This window comes from Lepidochelys kempii, chromosome 4, assembly GCF_965140265.1.
Source record: "Lepidochelys kempii isolate rLepKem1 chromosome 4, rLepKem1.hap2, whole genome shotgun sequence".
Classification (NCBI taxonomy): domain Eukaryota; kingdom Metazoa; phylum Chordata; order Testudines; family Cheloniidae; genus Lepidochelys; species Lepidochelys kempii.
Window position 1 is genome coordinate 9,255,475 of NC_133259.1, and position 20,439 is coordinate 9,275,913.

Sequence of the window (20,439 nt, forward strand, 5' to 3'; positions counted from 1 at the left end):
ATCGTGACAATAGTGGGACATGGTAGTTAGAAGTGCTTCACGGGTACTGTGACAGTGGTAACAAATAAACACTCACTCAGGTGTTGACAATCAAGAGGCGTCCAAGGCTGTGTGTGAGGACCCCAAGGTGGGAGAGGAGCCTGCCCTGTTACAGACGCCTAGAGCACTTGTGCACTTTTGAAAATGTTCCCCCTAACTCATTACATGGCACCTACCTTGAAAACCAGGATGTTTTCTGCACTGATCAATCTATTTGCATAATTCAAAGCAACATCAACATGTCTGAATAAATAAACTCCAAGGAGGGGATTTCCTAATTCCTTCATCGCAGACTCGCTGGTATGTATTCCACTCTGGTAAATTTTTGAGGCCTCATCCCAAGGCAGCACTAAAAAGCAAAAATGTTCCTCAAGTTCTCTGCCTTGCCTCCCTTCTTCACGCATCTTGGCCCTAGCAATGAAATAAAAAGAGGTTACACACTCTGACAGCTAACACAGCCAGCAGGCTGCAAAGACGTGCATAGACAATACAAGTAAATATTATAACTATCCCAGGGTCCTACTGGCACTGCTTTGCTTCCCCTTGTGGGAGGCTTGGCTCTGAACAGTTCAGCTCACAGCCAAGAGCAGGGGACATAGAGTTCTCCCCCAAGGAGTTCAGTCACAAATTTAATTAACGCATTTTTTTTAAATGAGCGTCATCAGCATGGACGCATGTCCTCTGGAATAGTAGCCGAAGCATGAAGGCGCATACGAATGTTTAGCATATCTGGCATGTAAATACCTTGCAATGCCGGCTACAAACGTGCCATGCAAACGCCTGTTCTCTCTTTCAGGTGACATTGTAAATAAGAAGCAGGCAGCAGTATCTCCCATCAGTGTAAACAAACTTGTTTGTCTTAGCAATTGGCTGAACAAGAAATAGGTCTGAGTGGACTTATAGGCTCTAAAGTTTTACATTGTTTTGGTTTTGAGTGTAGTTATGTAACAAAAAGAAATCTACATTTGTAAGTTACACTTTCACGATAAAGAGATTGCACTACAGTATTTGTATGAGGTGAATTGAAAAATACTATTTCTTTTGTTTATCATTTTTACAGTGCAAATATTTGTAATAAAAAATAATAATATAAAGTGAGCACTGTGCACTTTGTATTCTGTGATGTAATAGAAATCAACATATTTGAAAATGTGGAAAAACATCCAAAATATGTAATACATTTCAGCTGGTATTCTGTTGTTTACCAGTGTGATTAATCAACAGCCCTAGTTTGTAGGACATTTAGCCAATGCTAAGAACCAGCAGGTGGGACATGCAGCAGGTTCCATTCACTGCCAGAGGCAGAAAAAGGGAACCGAGAGAGGGTAACAGGTGTTCTGCCCTTCAATGTTCCCTCTAATTTTTGACAGGCCACGTGCGCAAAAAATTTCTTCTGTGCAAATTGCTGTGCTTCTGTGCAAATTGCTGTGTGTGCGGTGTTTCACAGTGTGCGTGCGCACACGCGCACAGCTTAGAGGGAGCAGTGCTGCCCTTTATGTCCTTGTGCAGGAGCATGAAGTTGCATAAGGCACGCGTGCAGCCTCGACGGAGACATCCAGTCTGAAAAACTCCAGCCTCGCGCAGGAGGTGAACGTGCAGCTCATGGCATCCACAATGGCCCATGTTTGAAGAACCACCGACCAGAATTGCTAAAGGGCCTGGTCTTTTCCAGATAAAAGCAGTGCACCTTTTTTACATCTAGGGTACAGAAGCAAGTTGCCCCGGGGAGGGAATGGGATCTGGAAAACAACATGGGCAGAGAAATGCATAGGTAGAAATCTGAAAGCACCTTAGGCATGAAGCCTGGATGTGGCCTCATGGTGACTTTGTCCTTGTGGAGCCACTGTAAGGTGCAGTGTAAGGCGCATCCAAGCTCTGAGCTCACTCTCCCTCCTAGCAGATGTAACGGTTGCCAGGAAGGATATTTTTGATCAATAACCACTCAAGAAAGGCTTCCGCAACAGGCTTATAACGAGTGCCCATCACTTTTGTCAGTGCAAGATTAAAGTCCATTAAAACATGGGCTCCTTAATGGGGGTAGGGGTAAGAGACAAACACATTTACCAAACCCTTAAGGAACCTGAAGACTGTAGGGTGAGACAAAATGGGTTTGTCCTTAATTGAACCATGAGACTGCCTCTGGATCTGCATCACTTACTGTGGGGAAGAATCGAATCGACGGAGCTGCCGGGTTCGTTGTTGAAGGAATCAAAGGTACCCAGAAGCAGATCGAAGAAGTCGGTACAGGCACAGAGTCAAGCAGCTGAAAGCGTGCAGTGAAGCAGGTCTCGCCCAGACATACAAGGCACTGGAATTGGGTGCTGATGTCTGGTATATATAAGCAGTGGGCAGGAGGCACATCTCCAAAGCCTTTACGGGCTTGGGACCAGACATGGTCCAGGTGGGGGGCCAATGGCTCCTGGTAGAAGAGCAAGCTAGGCACAATACATTCTATGCTATGCCACACAAACTAACTGCAGTAACTCCTTGTTTAACGGTGTAGTTCTGTTCCTGAAAAATGCGACTTTAAGCGGAACGATGTTAAGCGAATCCAATTTCCCCATAAGAATTAATGTAAATAGGGGGGCTTAGGGAAACTGTTTTTGCCAGACAAAAGACTATATTTTATACACATACACAGTATAAGTTTTAAACAAACAATTTAATACTGCACACAGCAATGATGATTGTGAAGGTTGGCTGAGGTGGTGAGGTCAGAGGGTGGGATATTTCCCAGGGAATGCCTTACTGCTAAACGATGAACTAGCACGCGACTGAGCCCTCAAGGGTTAACACATTGTTAATGGAGCCTCACACTCTACAAGGCAGCAGGAACGGAGGGAGGGGAGACAGCATGGCAGAGAGAGACAGACACACGCACCCCGTGTGTGAGAGAGAGAGACGCGCATTGTCCCTTTAAGTACGCTGACCCCACTCTAAGTACACTGCCTTTTTACGTAGATCAGCAAGTTGAGACAGCAGCTGCTGCCAGCAAGCTCGCTCCGTCCTGAGCTCTGTCGTGCCCTCACCCCAGCTCTATGGAAATGGGGTAAAGTAGCAGGGGGCAGGAGCGGGGAAGAGGGGGACACCCTGACATTAGCACCCATCTTTTCCCGCCCCTTGCACAGCAAGCAGGAGGCTCCCGGGAGCAGCTCCAAGGCAGAGGGCAGGAGCAGCACAGGGCAGCGGGGGGAGGGACAGCTGAACTGCCCGCAATTGATAGCCTGTTGGGCGGCTGCCCCACAGGGAACTTAGGGGAGTGGGGAGCTGACAGGCGGGCTGCCAATCCACCCTGGTTCCAAGCCCCCACCAGCTGGCTCCATCGGGCTGCTCTTCCTGCAAGCAGTGGACAAAGCAGGCGGCTGCCAAACGACGTTAGAAGGGAGCATGGCGCAACTTTAAACGAGCCTGTTCTCTAATTGATCAGCGACGTAACAACAAAACAACAGTAACCGGGACGACTTTAAGTGAGGAGTTCCTGTACAGGAAAGCTATGATGACGATAAGCTAGACGAAGGCAAGAGGTAGCTGAGGCAGGAAGGCAAGTTCTGCCCCCTGCAGCACTGGCCCAGGTGGTGCTCAGGCAGATGTAGGGTGCAAGCCCTTAGAGTAGGACAATGACGTCCCTCTCATGTGAGAGCCTCACACACTCCCCAACACATGCAGGTTTTCAAAGGTCCAGGGAGCCAGGCAGAGAGACCTGCGAAGAACCACCAACTAGTACCCCAAACAAGCACAACTGTGAGCACGGGGGAAGGAGCCTGATAAAGGGGCACATGCAGAAGGGCAGCAGAGTGTCAGAGTCCCAGTTGCAGTCCATGGTGTGTGGCACTGGGCATTTGCAGTAATGGTAAGGCACGCGCTTGGGGGTGGAGGAGGAGAAGGCACACACTGGTAGGTGGTCTAACTTTTCATTTCCTTGCTTTTATGGGTTTGCATCAGTTACGTTGTGTGTGTAATAAACAGCTTCACAAAGCTTTTTGTTTGTTAATATAATAAACTTTTCATCATCAGAATGGTGCCTTCCTAATGCTTCTTACTTGTAAACACCCACCCACGATAGCGGATCTAGAAGTGTTTAGCACGTACGTGTGTGAGATAGCAGTGCTGAAATGTATGAGCATCATAAACCAAAGAAATGTCTCACCCCCTTCCAACTTGTGTTAATAAACAGTAAAATCCAAGATAATCACAGATGTATTTTGTTGACAATTAGGCTGTGTTGAAAAGCAGTTTTCCATCCCCAGTGACTCCCTATGAGACCTGACCTCCCTCAGAGCTGGTCTCATCCTCACCTCCAGCCAGTGAACAGAAGCGTCACATGCAGATAGGCCAATTTACCTGATCAAGTAGCAGGAAAAAACTGGAAACTTCTGCTCAGTTATGCGTATGTACTTTGCCCTATCATAGATTATGTTTTCTAGATTTAATTCTATTTAAATGCTTTTAAATGTTTGGCATGAAACTACAAAAACCAAAGACATTATTAATTAATCATCACATAGCATAACTTGCCTATGCTTTTCAAAGATTAAGGAGATGGGCTGCAGCTGAGGAAAAACTCTCACAGCCAGTTACGGCTCCCTGAATCTTGACCTGGCTCAGGTTAATGAAGCCTGGGGTCTGCTCTTATTTGCAACAGTTGATGGATGGTGCCCAAGGGACTGTCTGCAGACTGTCGCACAATCTCTCCATTCCTTTATACCAACATGCTCCCTTTGCCTGGAGGTGCCAGGAAGATTACAGTTCTAGGTCTGCCAGCAACACCCGTAGGAATCACCAGGATCAGGAGACAAGGCCAGACTCTGCATAGGGAATGTAGCAGGACAGAGAACCTCGCTCATGGTCTCCTGAAGACCTTGTAAATAAAGAACATGTAGGTAGATAAAGAAAGGAGGCAGGAAAAGCTGGGATGAGATTTAAAACAAATAAAGTAATGGGAGTCGTATTACGCAGCAACAAATGACCCATAAGGACACTTTGTAAAGTGAGCCCCACGGTAGCGCTAGCATCCCTGACTTGCCATTGGAGGAAGCTGGTCTCACAATGGAAAAGAATGATGAATGAATATTAAGAGCAAAGGGATAAGTCATGAAAAGTCACCATGGTGAATTCACTGCCATTCATTTCGCAATAACCTACCTCTTTGAAGCAAATTTTTTTTCCAGATCTTCATTGTGTACCAGTTTTATCTCACCAAACTGCCACGACAACTGCAGGTCACATCCTGTGTTGAGACAAGACTGGCTCAGAGTATGATTGATGCTTCTATACTCCCTCTGATTAGTGTAGCAGGGTGTTAAAGAAACTAGAAACACAACAAAGGAAATAGTGAATATATGACGCATTTTCCAACACCCTTTGCAGACTGACATAAGTAGATGTCATTGACAGCAAATTCACTAAGGCCTGATCTACACTATGAAATTAGGTCAGTATAACTATGTCGCTCAGAGGTGTGAAAAATCCACATCCCTGACCAATGCAATTAAACGAACCTAACCACCGGTGTAGACAGCACTAGGTTGACGGCAGAATTCGCCTGTCGACCTAGCTTCTGCCTCTCAGCGAGATGGATTACCCCTCCCCTTGGCATAGGTAGTGTCTGCACAGAAGCACGACAGCTGTAGTGGTTTATGTGTAGACAAGCTCTAAGTCTGTTAAATTAATTATGGCAAACATTAACCAAAGGTGTGCAGCATGGCACAGTGGATACGTTAAAATAGTGTGCTTTTGCTGTCTGTTCTGAGACCATTTGTCATGCTAATTACTTTGCCCAAGGGTCTTGGCTTAGCTGCTGAGAAAGTTCTGTCTTGTATGTCTCACGTAATGGTACAGTTCATTGTTCTTAAGGAAGGTTTCTGTTGTAAGAGATGGTGCTCATAGAGAGGAAAGAGAATCTCCCAGATAGCTAGGATCAATCCCATGGAAGGTTTAGAATATCAACATTAAATGTATGGTCCATATTCTATGTTCAACAGGAAGCCAGCACAGAGAGCAGAGAAGTGGGCTGACACATCCATGGTGTCCTAGGTAGGCAGGGATCTGCATTCTGTACTAACAGGACCATGTTCAGGGTTGGCAGCTCCACTCTTAGGTGCAGTGAGTTGCAATAATCAGGCCTGGAGGTCCTGTGGCCAAGTCCACAGCTGCTAGGAAGGGGAGCAGCCCCTGGCCAATCTCCCAGAAAGAGGGTGATTTCAAAGGTATGGTAATTTGGGCACTCAGTAGGAGCGAGGATCTACCATGCCGAGCAACTGCAGGTCTGACCCTTCTGAAGGGTGAAGCTGTGGGCCAGAGAAAGGGTCTGGGTGCCAAACGTTTGATACCCTGGTACAGGAGAGTTCAATACCGGTTTGAGGAATTACAGAATAGGAAAATCAGCTGGAAGGTACAAGTGAGGAGACTCTTGAGTAAATATATAAGCAAAGAACATACACAAAGTTTTCCTTTACACGACAGACTAGGGAGCCTTGGGGACTTGTTATTCCCACTTCTCCTTTCACCTTGAGTCTTCGGCTTTCTCCCTTCTTCCTGACTACTGGGAGAGAGTAGGAATCCTCTCTCTTCCTCTCCCACAGCTCCTCCAAACTCTCCATTCGGCACCCACAGAGCCGAATCTGCTTGCTCCCCACTCCCCATGCTGCTTAATAGAGTGAGTGAGGAGTGCACCTTGGATTAGAGCTCCACTAGATTGAGCTAAATTCAGGAAAAGGTAGAGGACAACTGAATAATGCACAATGTGACAAACTGAACTATATGACTGGCAGACCAGGAAGAGCCTGACAGGAGGCAACACACAGTTCACTCACCATAGCCATCTTGAAATGTGTTAACTGCCATAACTAGCTAAAATTAAACCTTTCTACACAATACAAACAAACAACACAATACCAAATACACAAAGCCCCCACAAGAAATGGTTCTACACTCCTGGTCCAATGCCAGGCAGAGAAAATAACTGAGGGGGATGCGGTCACACCTTCTTCCATGGTCCATGACCCTGTGGGAACATTTCAGGCCAAAGGTTCTAAGTCACCACTTTGTGGCACCTGACTCCAACAGAAAACATCTCCTCTATTTCAGAAACTGACAAACTCTCTCTCTTTAACTCCATGTATTGTCATGACATTTGGGAAGGGTTTTCGGGATGCGTTAGCAAAACTGGACAAAACTAAAAAAATATATTTTAAATTCAAGATATTCGTTATAGTCAATAACCATAAATTCATAGAAGAGTAGGATTGGAAGAGACCTCAGGAGGTCATCTAGTCCAACCCCCTGCTCACAGTAGGACCAAGCCCAACTAAATCATCCCAGCCAGGGCTTTGTCAAGCCTGACCTTAAAAACCTCTAAGGATGGAGATTCCACCACCTCCCTAGGGAACCCATTCCAGTGCTTCACTACCTGCCTAGTGAAATAGTGTTTCCTAATATCCAAGCTAGACCTCCCCCACTGCAACTTGAGATCATTGCTCCTTGTTCTGTCATTTGTCACAACTGAGAACAGCCGAGCTCCATCCTCTTTGGAACCCCCTTTCAGGTAGTTGAAGGCTGCTATCAAATCCCCCCTCACTCTTCTCTTCTGCAGGCTAAACAATCCCAGCTCCCTCAGCCTCTCCTCATAAGTCATGTGTTCCAGCCCCGTAATCATTTTTGTTGCCCTCCGCTGGACTCTCTCCAATTTGACCACATCCTTTCTGTAGTGGGGGGCCCAAAACTGGATGTAATATTCCAGATGTGACCTCACCAATGCCGAATAGAGGGGAATAATCTTCCCTTGATCTGCTGGCAATGCTCCTGCTAATGAAGCCCAATATGCCGTTAGCTTTCTTGGCAACAAGGACATACTGCTGACTCATATCCAGCTTCTCATCCACAGTAATCCCCAGGTCCTTTTCTGCAGAACTGCCGCTTAGCCAGTCGGTCCCCAGCCTGTAGCAGTGCATGGGATTCTTGCGTCCTAAGTACAGGACTCTGCACTTGTCCTTATTGAACCTCATCAGATTTCTTTTGGCCCAATCCTCCAATTTGTCTAGGTCACTCTGGACCCAATCCCTTCCCTCCAGTGTATCTACCTCTCCCCCCAGTTTAGTGTCACCTGCAAACTTGCTGAGGGTGCAACCCACCCCATCATCCAGATCATTAATGAAGATGATGAACAAAACTGCCCCAGGACAGACCTCTGGGATACTCCGCTTGATACTGGCTACCAACTAGACATCAAGTCGTTGACCACTGCGCGTTGAGCCCGACGATCTAGCCAGCTTTTTATCCACCTTATAGTCCATTCATCCAATCCATACATTTTTAAATGGCAGCCAAGAATACTGTGGGAGACCGTATCAAAAGCCTTGCTAAACTCAAGATATAACACATCCACCACTTTCCGCATATCCACAGAGCCAGATATCTCATCATAGAAGGCAATCAGGTTGGTCAGACATGACTTGCCCTTGGTGAATCCACGTTGACTGTTCCTGATCACCTTCCTCTCCTCCAAGTGCTTCAAAATGCATTCCTTGAGTACCTGCTCCATGATTTTTCTGGGGACTGAGATGAGGCTGACTGGCCTGTAGTTCCCCAGATTCTCTTCTTCCCTTTTTTAAAGACAGGCACTATATTTGCCTTTTTCCAATCATTGGGGACCTCCCCCGATTGCCACAAGTTTTCAAACATAATGGCTTATTGCTCTGCAATCACATCAGCCAACTCCCTCAGCACCCTCGGATGCATTGCATCTGATCCCATGGACTTGTGCATGTCCAGCTTCTCTAAATAGTCCTTAACCTGTTCTTTCACCACTGAGGGCCGCTCACCTCCTCCCCATGCTGTGCTTCCCAGTGCAGCAGTCTGGGAGCTGACCTTGTCTGTGAAGACAGAGGCAAAAAAAGCATTGAGTACATTAGCTTTTTCCACATCATCTGTCACTAGGTTGCCTCCCCCATTCAGTAAGGGTCCCACACTTTCCCTGACCTTCTTGTTGCTAACATACCTGAAGAAACCCTTCTTGTTACCCTTCACATCTCTTGCTAGCTGCAACTCTTGTTACCCTTCACATCCCTTGCTAGCTGCAACTCCAATTGTGTTTTGGCCTTCCTGATTACACCCTTGCATGTTCGAGCAATAATTTTATATTCCTCCCTAGTCATCTGTCCAAGTTTCCACTTCTTATAAGCTTCCTTTTTGCGTTTAAGCTCACCGAAGATTTCACTGTTAAGCCAAGCTGGTCACCTGCCATATTTGCTATTCTTTCTGCATATCAGGATGATTTGTTCCTGTGCCCTCAATAAGGCTTCTTTAAAATACAGCCAGCTCTCCTGGACTCCTTTCCCCCTCATATTAGCCTCTCAGGCGATCCTGCCCATCAATTCCCTGAGGGAGTCAAAGTTTGTTTTTCTGAAGTCCTGGGTCTGTATTCTGCTGCTCTCCTTTCTTCCTTTTGTCAGGATGCTGAACTCAACCATCTCATGGTCACTGCTGCCCAGGTTGCCACCCACTTCTACTTCCCCCATCAATTCTTCCCTGTTTGTGAGCAGCAGGTCAAGAGGAGCACGGCCCATAGTTGGTTCCTCCAGCACTTGCACCAGGAAATTGTCCCCAACACTCTCTGTATTGCCCAGCAGATGTCAGGGTGATTGAAGTAACAAGCAGGTTTTTCTGAGCTTTAATCAGCTCGGTTCACAACATCTGGTAGGTGCTAAATATGAAACAAGTCTGTTGATTTCAAGGCTTTGAGGTGTTACCATTTACTGATGGATCTTTGGAATAACACACATCACTTACACACAGTTATGCACAATTTTCACTTGATAAAAATGCTCAGTTTTGATTTTTGTTACCAGTTTACCGTACCTTTATCAGCAGTCCTCCTTATTTTAGGGATGGTAAATTTTTTCAAAGGATTTGTTTCTACACCAACAGCTGTCACGCATGGTGGCTTCTCATTTGATCTTATTTGTTTCTGCACTTTAATTCTATTAGTTTCTGCCATTTCCATCTTGTCGCCAGCCTAAAACAGTAATGAAAGCCGTAAGTAACCACCTAAGAAACAGTCCATTGGTATTTCTGTTTTTCTGCTCAACTCTATCTATGTTGTCATCTCATCCTCCCAGCTGTACTGTGTGCTCAGCGAGGCATCAAACTGTACCTACTTAGCAGCCAACTAGGGTATCACTTTCTATCCAGAAGTCCCTAACTTTACTAAGTTCCTCCGACGCTATATCCTTATGCTTTCTGGGAAATAGAGGACCAAGAACTGTACAAGTTTAATTAATCTCCATGTCACTAGTCCCAGCCCCATTTGTCTGTCCTGTCATCCTGTTGCATCCTGTCTGTCATGTTGTAAATTATAACATCTCTGGGGCAACAACTCTCTTCCTTCCTGCGTGTTTGTCCAGCACCTAGCACAATGAGATCCTGATCCGCTAAGGGAGTACCTAGGCACGATCACACTACAATTAATATGTTATTAATAGCCAACTTATAGCCAACCTCCTCCTCTAAGAAAATTCTGAAAACCATTCTATTTAGAAACATTTCTGCTAGTGTATCATACAGCACTTTATTTCCACATTTTTAAAGTATGATTACATACACTGTACAAAGGATCTTTGTCACTTAGCATTTTACATGTCTCCACAGCTGGTGATGTAAGAATTCCCTATGAGATTATTCCCCCAAAAGGAGTTGTCTTTATGTTATCACACATCTTTGTTTCTCTCTTGCTGGAAAAACTTTTAAACAGAAGTTTACATGTCCAGGTGATTGTTCTTCTGTAATGTCTAAGAGTTTTGCTCGTGCAGACTTAATGAGCTAGCTCATCACCAGAAAGTCTTTGAAGAAACAAAACAAAACACATATGCTCCTTGAAGGAGTACATTCAAACAAGAAAGGAAGGGACAGTGTTACGAAAGATTTAAGACATCTTTATCCGAAAGATTTATTTGCTGATCTTATAATTTGAGGTTAGTAGTTGTATCTCTACCTTTTCCCTCATCATATAAATTTGCATTTTGGCCTTTTGGAGACCAGTATTTTTGGTGTCAGCCACTTTGAATTTTTTAAGAAGTTTTTATTTAAGTTTATCTTTATTGGGTGCACTAGAAAGAACTGAATAAATATAGCTTTCACACCTTTTAATTTTTAGAGGGAAAATGTCCATTTTACCCATTTATTGTACAAAGTCTGAATAAACAGAAGATTAAAGGAGATGTGTTAAAATGCATTTTTAGAGAAAAATAATTTTAACAATACATTTCTAAATAAAGTTACTACATTTGCAAAAATCTTAGTAATGACAAAATACAGTGTTAATACATACGTGATAGCAGACATTTTTAGAGAAAAATATTTCATATGCAGTTAGTCCATTTTAAATAAAGCCTTAAGGTCAAAGGAGAAGCATTTAATGCATATATAGAATCATTCATTTTTATAAAAAATATTATTTCAGGCATTTACTGTATTTTTAAAGTCATTACATAGTTTACAAAATCTTAGTAACAGCAGAATAAAGAAGTGTTAACATATATAACAGCAGGTTAGACAAACACCTGTCAGGAATAGTCTAGATAATACTTAGTCCTGTTGGGGCTGGAGGTCTCTATTTCTCCTGACTGACCCTCCTTAGCTTGTTCTCAGTCAGGGCAGTTCCTGAACCCTCACCTCCAAATAAGTCTGTCAACCCTACAATTTTATGGCTTGCAGTCAGCTTTAGTCTCCTGGCTATTTTCTTGGTGGCAGCCTGATGCCGGACCATCACCCCTTTGCTAGCCCAAGTTTTTCTGCCTCCCCTTCTGTATATTCTTCCCTTTATAGCAGGCCTTGTTTTCTCTAGTGGTTGCAGCTGTGAGTGCAGGCTTCCATGATTGGCAGCACTGACAGCTGCGTGGGGGTGTGATCAAGCTACTTGCTTATAAACAGGAAAGGCTCTTCTCCCCCAGCTGTCTGTGTTCTGTATGGGGTTGTAGACCCCATTATATATTCTTCCCTACAAGGCTGAGATAGGGCCTTGGCTGGTACAGGTTACTTACCTAGACAGAAAATCAGAGTTAAGAAGAAAAGGAGGACTTGTGGCACCTTAGAGACTAACCAATTTATTTGAGCATGAGCTTTTGTGAGCTACAGCTCACTTCATCGGATGCATGCCGTGGAAACTGTAGCAGACTTTATATATACACAGAGAATATGAAAAAATACCTCCTCCCACCCCACTGTCCAGCTGGTAATAGCTTATCTAAAGTGATCATCAGGTGGGCCATTTCTAGCACAAATCCAGGTTTTCTCACCCTCCACCCCCCCACACAAATTCACTCTCCTGCTGGTGATAGCCCATCCAAAGTGACAACTCTTTACACAATGTGCATGATAATAAAGTTGGGCCATTTCTTTATTATCTTTATTATCTTTATTATTTATTAACTTTATTAACTTACTATATTTATTAACTTTATTGTTAATAAAATTGTAAGGCATGAACATTATCCACTAAGGGGCAGATTTGTCCTCCACTGATTCTGTCCCCCAGGTAACAGGCTTCATCCTTTCCTATTGCACATTTAGTGAGGTTTGCCGTTAACCTGGCTTCTGTCAGTGACTGGAAAATGGTAGCTAGTTTGTCCAGATGGGAGTCCCAGTCCTTGCTATCGAGCAGGGTAGCCAAACTTACTTACCCTCGAAGCACATAAGACAATCTTCAGAAGTTTGAGAGTTGGGGTGTGCCTGCCAGGGCTCAGGCCTTCTGGCCTACGGGAGGCACCTGCTGGGGCTCAGGGTTTCAGCCCCACTCCTGCTGAAGCCTTGAGCCCTGGCAGGTACATCCCATGGGGCTGAAGCCCCGAGTCCCCCCCTCTCTGCTGGGCAGAAGCCCCTACTTCACCACCCTGCTGCAAGGAGGAGGTCCCGAGCTCCCCTCTGTCCAAGTCTGGTAGATAGGTGTGGGGGGGGCCTCGCGAGCCACACTTTAACTGTAAAAGAGCTGCATGCGGTTCACAAGCCACAGTTTGCCCCACCCCTGCTATAGATAACTACGTCATCCAACTATGCTGCCACATATTGACTGTGCTGTGGGAGTAATTGGTCCAAACACGGAAAAGTAGCTGCTGTCCTGTGTAACCCAAAGGGCCTGGTGTTAAAATTATATAGGCCAAAGTGGTGTAGAAAAAGCCATTGTCTCCTGGGAAATCAGCCTTAAAGGGATCTGCCAATACCCCTTCGTCAAATCCAAAGTGGTGGTATATTAGGCTTCTCCCAGTTGGTCTAAGAGTTCATCCACTTATGCCATTGGAAAGCCAGCAAATTTAGAAACTGTGTTCGCTTTTCTGAAATCTATACAAAAACGTAGTGAGCCATCAGGCACTGGGACCAGTACAATACGATTCCTCCAGTCACTCTGGGATTCTTCTGTCATCCTGAGTTGTAACATGGTCCTGATCTTTCACGATGGCCCCCTCAACTTGTTGGGGATTGGTTGGAGCCTTTCCCATATTACTTTACTGGGTTCTGTATTAAGGCAGTGTTGTCCCAGGAACATCTTCCTGGGCAAAGCTGAGAATACCACCAAACTGCTAAAGTTTGCAGTTGCAGTGCCTATTCCTTTTGCTTATGGTTTAGGTTCTTTCCGAAGGGTACTGAGCCTCCTTTTAAGCAGTCATGAACTTGGAGTTGGAGTTCCGGTTCCTCAAGATACAGTCTGATAAAAAGATTTCCCCTGGCTTTCTAGGGCTTCAGTAAATTTACATGGTAAATTTGTTTCTTTTTCTTCCCTGGTTGTCTGCTTACATAGTCCACAGTCCTCTCTTTATCACCTCGTAAGGGCCCTGACCATTAACTTTGATTCCAAGCTTGGAAGAAGCAACAGGACAGGACAGCCTAGCTGAAAGACGCACATCCATACTCCTTTATTGTACTGTCATTGTTGTTGGTCCTGTGTTTTCTTGACATTTTCTCTAGAATATGCCCCTCCAGCCTCTCATGTAACTTTAAAACATACTGCACTATGTTTTCTGCCCTCAGACCTTGACTTTCCCAGGTTTGCAATACCAGGTTGACTATGCCCCTTTGTTGTTGTTTATATAGCAGTTTGAAGGGAGAAAAACCCTGTTGTGGTTGGGGCACTTATTTGATGACAAAGAGTAAGGCTGGGAGTAGTTGGCTCCAATGTCGGGGATCCTGGGTAATGAATTTCTTGAGCATCATCTTAAGTGTCTGATTGAATCTTTCTACTTGGTTATCTATGGGTGGTACAGAGAAGCGCACAATAATTTGATTTTTAATAGTTCCCATACTTCTTTCATCAGCCAGAATGTGAAATTTGTCCCCTAGTCAGGACCCCTTCGGGAAACCCTACCCATGTGAAGACCTTCAGCAATTCATTAGCGATAGTCTTAGCATTCTTAGACCACAGTGATATGGTTTTCGGGTGTCTGGTGGCATAGTTCATGATGACAAATACATGCTTATGTCCAGAGGCTCTCCTCTTGAGGGGGCCTATAATGTCAATTCATATTCTTTCAAAGGAAGCATCCACCAAAGAGAGGGGTACTAGTGGAGCCTGTGCAATTCCCTGAGGGGCTGTTAACTGGCATTCAGGTCATGATGCACATAAATTCTCAACTTCCTTAAAGACCCTGGCCAAAAGTACTAGGCCAGGATCCTAGACTGTCTCTTGTGCTTCCCAAGATGTCCTGCACATGGGGACCATACCAACCTTGTCACCCTTACTTCTGTGCTGCTGGTGGCGCTGTCTTCAGAGCTGGGCATCCAGCCAGCACCCGTTGCTCTCCAGCCACCGAGCTCTGAAGGCAGAGTGGAGAGCGGCAGCTGCTGGCCGGGCACTCAGTTCCGAAGGCCAGTAGCAGCAGAGAAGTAATACCGCACCATGCCACCCCTGCTTTTGTGCTGCTGCTGGTGGCGGCGCTGCCGTCAGAGCTGGGCACCCGGCCAGCAGCTGCTGCTCTCCAGTTGCCCAGCTCTGAAGGCAGAGCAGAAGTAAAGGAGGCAATACCACAACCCCCCACAATATGCTTGTGACCCCCTTTTGGGCTGGGACCCCCAGTTTGAGAAACGCCATGTACTTTTGTATACTTTACCAAGCAGAAGGTGTTCTCTAACCACAGGACTTCCTGGGGAAATCACACTGGCATAGAATATTCAAATGGATCACACTTTCCAGAGTCTCACTGAGCAAAGCATTTCATGAATTTAATCCACTGATATTTAATTGACCCACATTTTCCTGAATACAGCGCTTCATTCGTTGTAACCTATGCAAATGTAAATTAGAGCCAAAATATTAGTCAAAAGGACCACGCATGTAGATTTCTTTCTTAGGCTTTTTACAAAACCTATGTAAATTTAGCAATTAGCTTTCCTTGTTTTTAGTTCTGTACCAGGAATCAAATTTCTTCTTTCTACATAACACTTTTAGCTTTTTGTCTTTACAAAATGGTAGACAGACCCTTAAAGGAAGACATGCCTAATCTTTATACCAATTTCTCTTATTCTATTTACTCAAAGTAATGTATATCTTCATAATCTTTTATATTTATTGAAAAGTAACTCCAGTTGATTTAGCTGCAAGGGGCCTGTTATTTTAAACTCTGTAACACCAGTTTACAGGATGTCATTTGTAAAGTGTGAAGATTTTGGGGGTCAGTATAATATCCCCATTATTTACAGAGGAATTTTACAATAAAAACATAAAAGTTTGAAAAGACAAGCTATAGTTTTGCAACTGCATGAAGGCAAGTGGTAAAGAATCCCACCTGACACTGTTATCTGAAGAACTATGTCCCCACACAACACCCTCCTCCTCCTTTCTCCTAAACTGTCATCTTTTGCAGTTTTTTCAGCAAAAGAATATTTTACTCATAGGATTAAAATTAAATAAAATTAGACATGTTTAAAAACTATAATAGTCCCAGAATTTTAAAAATAACATTAAGCATGTGTTTTATATTTTTACATTACACCCTAAATATCTGCCAAGAACAGGAAATTGTTAATTATTTAATTATGGAAATCAAGTAAATATATCATTCTGCAATAGAGAGACAGGCCCTTCAAATACCTCAAGTGTAGCAAAGTTTTGCCTAAACAAACTGCAGATTTGTTTGTTTGTTTGATCAAAATCCCCTGTAAAAATAATTTACACAGATACAGTTTATACTAGGTTCCTGGGGAATATTAATATCGTACAAAATCCTCATTTACAAAAGGATTTTTAAAAAATGTAAAAAGCCATGTGTGATGACGCTGCCTGTGGGAGCCAGCTGAGGTCACTCAATCAGGGTGAACTGCAAACAGAACGGGGCAGACAAACCCCAAACGCTGGTGGATATTCCAGTACTTAGATTTACCCAGCCAGCCCAAAACAGCTTCTATAGCACCTTCCCGGGTACTCAGAAGTCCAAATAATGCAGTCCCCTTAAAGTACCCAGCCTTAGGCTTCCATCCAGACACACAGGTCAAACATAGGATGATAAATTCTGAAAATCTCATTTCATCATAGAAAAGAAAAGGTTCTCCTGACCTCAAAGGACCAAACCCCAGACCCAGGTCAAATAATAACTTAGATCTTACCCCAAATACACGCTCATGGTCAATTCTTGTTAACTAAACAAAATTTTTTTTAAAAAAGAAGAGAGTGTTGGTTAAAAGATCAATACACACACAGACTTGAGATCAATTCTTGAGGTTCAGATACATAGCAGAAATGAGCTTACAGCTGCCAAAAGTCCTTTTAGAAATAGTCCGTAAGTTATAGTCCAATGTCCATATTCAGGGTGACTCTAGTCAGTGACTGGGGATCTCAATCCCTATGGCTCAGGGTTTCCCCGTCTTGAAACCCAAAGCAGATCTGAGTTGAAGAAGGATCGTGTCCCAAGGTCTTTATACATTTCCAGCAGCCGTTTGGCCTGAGAAAACAATAGGCTTGACTTTCCTTCTTCCAAACATTGCGGCAATTAGCACAGGATAATTTATCCATTAAACAGTTCAGACACAGGTTATCACAACCTTCAAAGAGACATAGACAATAATACTATTTCACTCAAGTATCTTCCTAAATACTAATACTCCTTTTTTTTTTTTGGATCTTTGAATCAAAGCTATAGCACTAGACAAGACTTGTTTACTTACATCACAAGACCTGAGCAAACATCTACCCTTCTATCTCTAACAATGCAGGCTTGCATTTCAAAGCTCTATTCATTTACATATCTTCCTAACCAGGCTCTAAAGTTCAGCCATGAGTGAGGTCAGTCTGTGAGTTAATTAAGATTTCAGAGTAGCAGCCGTGTTAGTCTGAATCTGCAAAAAGAAAAGGAGGACTTGTGGCACCTTAGAGACTAACAAATTTATTTGAGCATAAGCTACGCTTTTGTGAGCTACATCTCACTATGAAGTGAGGGGTAGCTCACGAAAGCATAGCTTATGCTCATACTGAGATGTAGCTCACGAAAGCGTAGCTTATGCTCAAATAAATTTGTTAGTCTCTAAGATGCCACAAGTCCTCCTTTTCTTTTTGAGCTAATTAACTCTTTCTGGCCCTGTCACCTTTCAATGAGATATTACATTACACTCATAACGTCATGACATGTCATAGCTTTCTAAAGTTTCAAAGGGTCGAGATAAAGTAAGGGCTTGTGAATATACAAAACCTATAAAAGCAAACAGTATACATATCTGAATATTAGATTCACAATAAAAACAATTTTAAAGAGACTAGCCAAGGCTTTCTAATTGTTTAAAGGACAGAGATAAGAATGCTGGCATATATTGCCTCCCTTCTTTTTTTGTCCCTATATTTAACTTTTATCTGAAAAAACATGATCCACCCTTCAAACGAGCAGGCATGCAGATTCCTTTATTTACAAAATCTAAGTAAATTTAGTAGTTAGGCTTTTATCCGTTGAATTCTGGACCAGGATTAAATTTTCCTCTTTCTACGTAATTCCTTTAGCATCTCTCTTTAAAAAATGATAGACCCTTATGAAAGACATGCCTAACCTTTATATCCATTTCCCTTATTCCATTTACTCAAGGTAATGTATTTTTTCATAGTCTTTTATATTTACTATTAGCTTAAGCTGTATCAGGAGGTGAAAGTAAGCCGGTACCCCCCGGTACTGTGTACTGGTAAGAGCCGGTGCGCCATACCGGGACCGGCTTTCCCAGACGGCAATTTAAAGCCCTGGGGTAGCGGCGGTGGGGCTGCGTTGGGGATTTAAAGGGCCCTGAGATCCAGCCGCTGCTACCACCCCGGCCCTTTAAATCTCCACCTTAGCCCTGCTGCTGAAGCCCTGGGGTAGCGGTGGCGGGGCTCTGGCAGGGATTTAAAGGGCCCTGGAGCTCCAGCCCCACTACCGCCCCAGCCTTTTAAATCCCCGCCGCTGCTACCCAAGGGCTCGGGCAGCAGGACTCAGGCAGGGATTTAAAGGGCCCCAGAGCTCCAGCTGCCACTACCCCCCGGGGCCCTTTAAATCCCAGCCTGAGCCCTGCTGCCCGAGCCCTAGGGTCGTGGCGGGAGGGCTCTGGCGGGGATTTATAAGGCCCCGGAGGTCCAGCCGCCGCTACCACCCCAGGCCTTTAAATCCCCACCTGAGCCCTGCTGCCGAAGCCCTGGGGGAGCAGCGGCAGGGTTCCGGAGGGGATTTAAAGGACTGGGGCGGAAACGGTGGCTGGAGCCCCAGGGCCCTTTAAATCCCCGACAGAGCCCGGCCACCGCTACCCCAGAGCTCGGGCAGCAGGGCTCAGGCAGGGATTTAAAGGGCTCGGGGCTTTGGCAGCCGCTACCCCAGGCCCTTTAAAGCTCTGCCAGAGCCACAGGGTAGCAGTGGCAGCTGGGAGCCCCCAGGACTCCTCAGTGATTTAAAGGGCCCAGGGCGCCACTGCGGTTGTGGCAGCTGGAGCCCTGGGCCCTTTAAATCGCCCCTGAGCCCCAGGGTTCCCAGCCGCCTCTGCAGCTGGCAGCTCAGGGGTGATTTACAGGGCCCTGGGCTCCTAGCCACCACTAGCGCAGCTGGAGCCCTGGCCCTTTAAATCAAGATTTAAAGGGCCCGGGGATTTAAGGCCCTGCCTCTTCCAGTTAAGGCCACGCCTCTTCCAGTTGAGGCCACACCCCTTGCTCAGGACTCTGGCGTACCGGTAAGTCCTCTAACTTACTTTCACCCCTGAGCTGTATCAGAGGCACCTTAAATGTTGTAACATTTTAAAATGACAAAGTTTAAAAAGTTAACAAAAAAATAAACAAATACAAATAAAAAAAAAAGCACCAACATCCACTCTTTCCTTGTCTTTCCCAAAAGAATTAAGCATACGTTCATACCAAATTGTACACTATTTTATAAACTGCCTCAAGTATTCATTCAAGTTATTTTTGTTCTATAGATAAGTCATTCACACATGTTCACACTTGTTTTTCAGCATTATTTTATACCACACACACACAGCCTAACGAAGGAAATCTGTTGCCTGTCTGAAGTCAGTGACGATCTGAGATTGTTGAACAACAAGCTCAATTGGATTTAATAAAAGATCAGAGATTAGTACAGCACTATACAGAATACAGAAAGAATAGATACATTACCACTCTTTATATAAGACGAAGAACTGGTTCTGTGTCCCTTTTTCATGGTAACTGTTGGGATGCATGGTTTCATTTCACAACTAAGTTCCAAAAATTCTGTCATTATATAGGGATTTTAGACAAAAGCACACATTTGCCAAGAATATTCTGCCAGAACCATATGTTATGATGTTGGGTTTTTAAATATACGTACATTCTCAATTTACCTGATTGATGTGTGAAGGCATAATTGTTTACAGATGAGAGGGCCAACATTCTTCAAGATAATATCTCTCAGTGGGTCCTTCTTCCCCCATAATCATTCTTCCCTTTGGGTCCCCAATAGGAAACATGTGCTGTAACAATCATCCCTCATCAATCTCCCAGGTTTATAAATGCTTATATATATATATATTTAAGAGAATGGTTCCAAGTATATCTGGAGTTTTATAGACATGGAGCTGCCACGGATTATGAGATACAGCCTAATGCATAGAATTCCTGAATAGGGTTACTTACAGGTTAAGAACCAGTATTCTGAGCCTTAGAATTGAACACACTCTTCGTTAATAACATAAAGATTCTAAAGAATAGTTAATATATATAAATTAATCAAATATACAGAAAGAAAAGGACTAACAGGACTGATATTTACTAACCGGTACTAACAAATCTAATAGTGTAAAACTGGTTAATACATCCATGTATGAGATAAAATGCAGGCCTAGCTTAAACTATTTTATGTAAAAAGAGTTGATAAAACTTTTCACTACTTCTTCCACAAACTATACCTTTTTTGTTAAGATAAACCCGTCAGTATTTAAGGTATG

At 44.1% G+C, this 20,439-nt stretch overlaps 1 protein-coding gene across 2 annotated transcripts in view; it reads right to left on the reverse strand.

The window, feature by feature from the left end:
- The window catches only part of TEX15 (testis expressed 15, meiosis and synapsis associated), an 86,700-nt gene that overhangs the window by 49,444 nt on the left and 16,817 nt on the right, over positions 1-20,439 (reverse strand). The window contains exons 1-4 of one of the 2 annotated variants that reach the window (XM_073340316.1): positions 15,132-15,168; positions 9,895-10,051; positions 5,182-5,347; positions 216-450 (exon numbers count right to left, since the gene is read on the reverse strand). In XM_073340316.1, the coding sequence (XP_073196417.1) occupies positions 216-450; positions 5,182-5,347; positions 9,895-10,039 (546 nt within the window). In that variant the 5' untranslated portion in view covers positions 10,040-10,051; positions 15,132-15,168. Of the gene's footprint in view, positions 1-215; positions 451-5,181; positions 5,348-9,894; positions 10,052-15,131; positions 15,169-20,439 lie in introns of those variants that run through there. The other variant, XM_073340315.1, reaches the window with a different exon arrangement.